We start from the raw sequence: 3,306 nt of genomic DNA, 5'->3' as shown, positions 1-3,306 counted from the left end.
CAGCCGGACAAGTAATGCGTGGCACCTAAGCCGTCTCCTACTAGAAGCCGTAGCTCGCAGAGCGACTGTTTGGTGGGCAGGAGCAAGGCAAAAAGGGTGTCCACATGAAAAATGGCTAAGGACACAAAGCACGTGCATAGTCCAAGCCGGCTTCTCGCCTCACCAACCAGTTGCCGAACAGCCGGCCTGCCGGCTTCTACCTAACTTGCTAGAATGCTCTAAAAACGGCTAAGTACTTGCCTTCCCAGAAGTAGCTAAGTACTTGACCCAGCCACAGTCCGTAGAGCGGCTGTTCGGCTGGCAAGACAGCAACCAGGGGAAGGCGGTAAAGGGCCAAAGAGCAGCAAGCAAGAAAAAATAGAACTCGGAATAATATTTACATAACAAAGGCCCTTGGCCGATCTTCAAAACAAAAGTTTAGGATACACCCCGCGGGTGGAATTGTGCGAAATTAACAAGTTCATCGAGACTGGTAGACAGGTAAAGCAAAGGTAAACTAGCGGCCTAGGAAGTAGCAGAAGGGTTCGGTGGATTGGAGGAATCCGCGGCGCCGGTTGGTGGAGCGGCCGACTGGTCAGTCTCCGCTTGGCCGCCTCTGGCGACAGCCGGCTCGGTTGGGCGTGGCTCGTTTCTTGAGGCACGGTCGAGCTGGGGCTGGCCGCCCGCTCCGACTTCTGGCACCTCCTCTTCGCCTTCTTCCTCCACCTCGCCCTCTTCCTCGCCGCTGGAGTCGATCACCTCCGCCGAGTCCTCGCCGTCTTCCGGGTTCAGCCCGAACCATTCCGATGGCGCCTCGATGCCGTCCTCAACCCGCTCCGGGACGAAGATACTGGTGTCGGTGTACTCGGCGATTGACGCCGCGCGCTTGACGAGCTCATCTTCCACGACCGCCAGTTCCTCCTGAGCCTCCAGCCGGGACGTGGCTAGCTGGGCTAGGCTTAGCCCAGGATACCATGCCTTGACAAACTCCAAGGACCGGCGCACTCCAGCCCGAGCCGAGGAGCCCTTCCAGGCCTCAAGACGGCTGGCCGCCACCTCCAGCCAGTCGGCAGTCCGACTGGGAGTGCGCGGTGCCGGCATGTCGGGCCACAGGGCGGCGATCGCCTGGGCGCCGACACGCTGAAGCCAGCGCAGCATCCGGTGGGCCGGCCGAAGACGGGCCTCGATGCTCAGGATCTGCTCGTTAAGGGTCCGGGGGGCGTTGGCAGCGATCTGCGCACCGTCCGCCCTCCGTCCTTCGCGATCAGCCTCAATGGCCTGTTTGGCGGCGTCCGAGTGGCTAGGGAAGAAGTCTGCCAAAACAGAAAGCAAAAAGCCAAAGTTTAAAACGAGAAGCCGGCTCAACCAACAAGCCGGCAATTCAAAGAAGGAAAAAGAGGGAAGCTCACCATCGACTATGTCCTCGATCGCGTGAAAGCCAGAGGTCAGCATTGCCTCCTTGTTGGTCCAGGCGGAGTGCTCGATCGCAAACTCAGCAAGGAGTCTGGCCTCCTTGTCCTCCGTCTCATCCTGGGCCTTCTTGAGGAGCTCCTTCTATTCCACGAGCTGCGCAACAAGTCGGTCGCGCTCTTCAGCCAGCTTGCCGCAGTCCACCTCCTTGGCATGAAGCACGGCGTTGGCTTTGCCCAGTTGCTGTTAAAGGGTGGCGTTGGCCTCTGCAAAAAGTAGAAAAAGAAAGAGACGACAACAGTCAGCAAAGGAGATGAAGTTGTTAGGAAGATCCGTCCCGACTACTCAGCAGTCGTCCCAAATCTCGGGGACTACAGCCCGCAGGTGCGCTAGGGCACCCCCGCAGAGAAAGAAGGAGACTTACTCCGGCTCTCCGACAAGTCGGCAGCACGTTGATCCGACTCCAGGACCTTGGAGTTGAAGGCGGCCGCATGGAGGTTATGATAATCCTGCAGCAAAAACATTTAGTACTCGGAGCTCGCCAATTAGAGTTCCGAGCCGCCTGCTCAGCAGTCGGCCCGAAACTCGGGGACTACACCCAGTGGGTGCGCCAGTGCGCCCCCATGAAGAAGTACAAGAACCAAGAGCAAAGAAGCAAGAAGTGTACCCGGATGGCCTCTCGCGACTCCAGGAAAGTCTTGTTGCAGAGCTTGAGAGCATCGGCCTCGGCGTGGAGTTTTGCTTGAACGTCCAGAATCGCCTGGTTCAGAGGGCCTGTTCCGCCTCCCCGCACCCACCCAGCGGGCGCGGCACTGGTCGCCTCAGTGTCCGGAATCGAGGAGCTTGAGGTGCCGGCCTCCAGCGAGCGCGGCGCCGATGCCGCCTTCGCGAGCCAACGACGTAGGGGTGTGCGGACCCCGGGAGTCGGGCCTGTCACCATCTCGTTCCCAGCTGGTGGTGCTGGCGGGTCGACCGACTGCTTGTCTCGCGCCTCCTTAGAAGGAGGTGGCGGGGGCACGATGACATCCGGCATGGCGACGTCGCCACCGTCCCTTTCCATAGTAGGGTGTTCGCCGCCGGCTTCCCCAGTCTGCGCCACGAACTCCGGTGGTGGCGGCGCAGAGTTCAGAGGGATAACAAACACCGCCGACTGGCGATGCGCGGCTTCTTCAGCACGCTTCTTCGCCGCATCGGCGTCCTCGACCTCCGCCAGCTTCTTCAAGGCGGCGGCCTCTGCCTTGTCAGCTTCCGCCTTCTTCAGACGGGCGGCTTCCCGCTCCTCGCGCGCCTCCCGCGCGTTCCGCTCTGTCGCCTCCCGGAGGTCGGCGGCCGGATCGATCCGCCGGGTGGTGGTGGAGGTCTCCGCCGACCTCACGATGGATCCAGCGGCCGACTTCTCGAGAGAGAGCGGAGCCCTAAAATCAAGAAAATAAGGCAAAGGAAGTTCAGAAATAGTCAATGAGAAGGAAAGCACAAAGGAAAGAAACGTACGCCGACACCATAGGGGGCGCCTTGGGGAGCTTCTGGTACTTGGCCGCCTTCGTCGCGGCCTCCTTCCGCTTGGTCGTGGTGTTCGGATTCTTGGGCTTCTTCGGCGCGCTGCCGAACAAGGCGGCGCCTTGCTTATGCTTGCGCGCGCCGCCTCGGGCAGTCGGCTCGCCGAAGGGGCCCGCGTCCGCCTTGCCAGCGCCTCGCGCGGGGCGCGGCTCTTCTTCGTCTTCATCATCATCAGGCCAGGACTCGATGCCGACTTCTTCAGAGCCGCCTGCTTCGTAGACACCGCCCGTCGCGGTGTCCTCCAAGGCGGCCGCCCCCAAGTCGGGGTCGTCCACATCGCTCACCAGCCGGTCCGGCTGGTAGTCACCACCCGCCCCTACGAGGGCACCCGTCGTGTTCGACATGTACATCTATTTCAGA

General features: G+C 61.0%; 1 protein-coding gene across 1 annotated transcript; it reads right to left on the bottom strand.

The window, feature by feature from the left end:
* Window positions 1-504: 504 nt before the first annotated feature.
* LOC147984380 (uncharacterized) lies at window positions 505-1,431 on the bottom strand. The gene is made up of 2 exons (XM_087539749.1): window positions 1,389-1,431; window positions 505-1,292 (listed from the first exon to the last, which is right to left on the bottom strand). Exons 1-2 carry the CDS (start codon window positions 1,429-1,431, stop codon window positions 505-507), a joined length of 831 nt encoding a protein of 276 aa, XP_087395875.1.
* Between the last annotated feature and the right edge of the window lie 1,875 nt (window positions 1,432-3,306).

This window comes from Triticum urartu, chromosome 2A, assembly GCF_056163025.1.
Source record: "Triticum urartu cultivar PI428250 chromosome 2A, HENAU_Tu73, whole genome shotgun sequence".
NCBI lineage: Eukaryota > Viridiplantae > Streptophyta > Magnoliopsida > Poales > Poaceae > Triticum > Triticum urartu.
The sequence above is the reverse complement of the archived record's forward strand: the minus strand, read 5'-3'. Positions and strand labels throughout refer to the sequence as shown.

What these genes read in the sequence shown, in the direction of transcription:
- LOC147984380 (XM_087539749.1), bottom strand. Translation starts at nt 1,431, where the DNA reads ATGCTGACCTCTGGCTTTCACGCGATCGAGGACATAGTCGATG. An exon ending in GATCGAGGACATAGTCGATG is followed by an intron (nt 1,293 to 1,388) that starts GTGAGCTTCCCT and finishes CTGTTTTGGCAG; the next exon opens with ACTTCTTCCCTAGCCACTCG.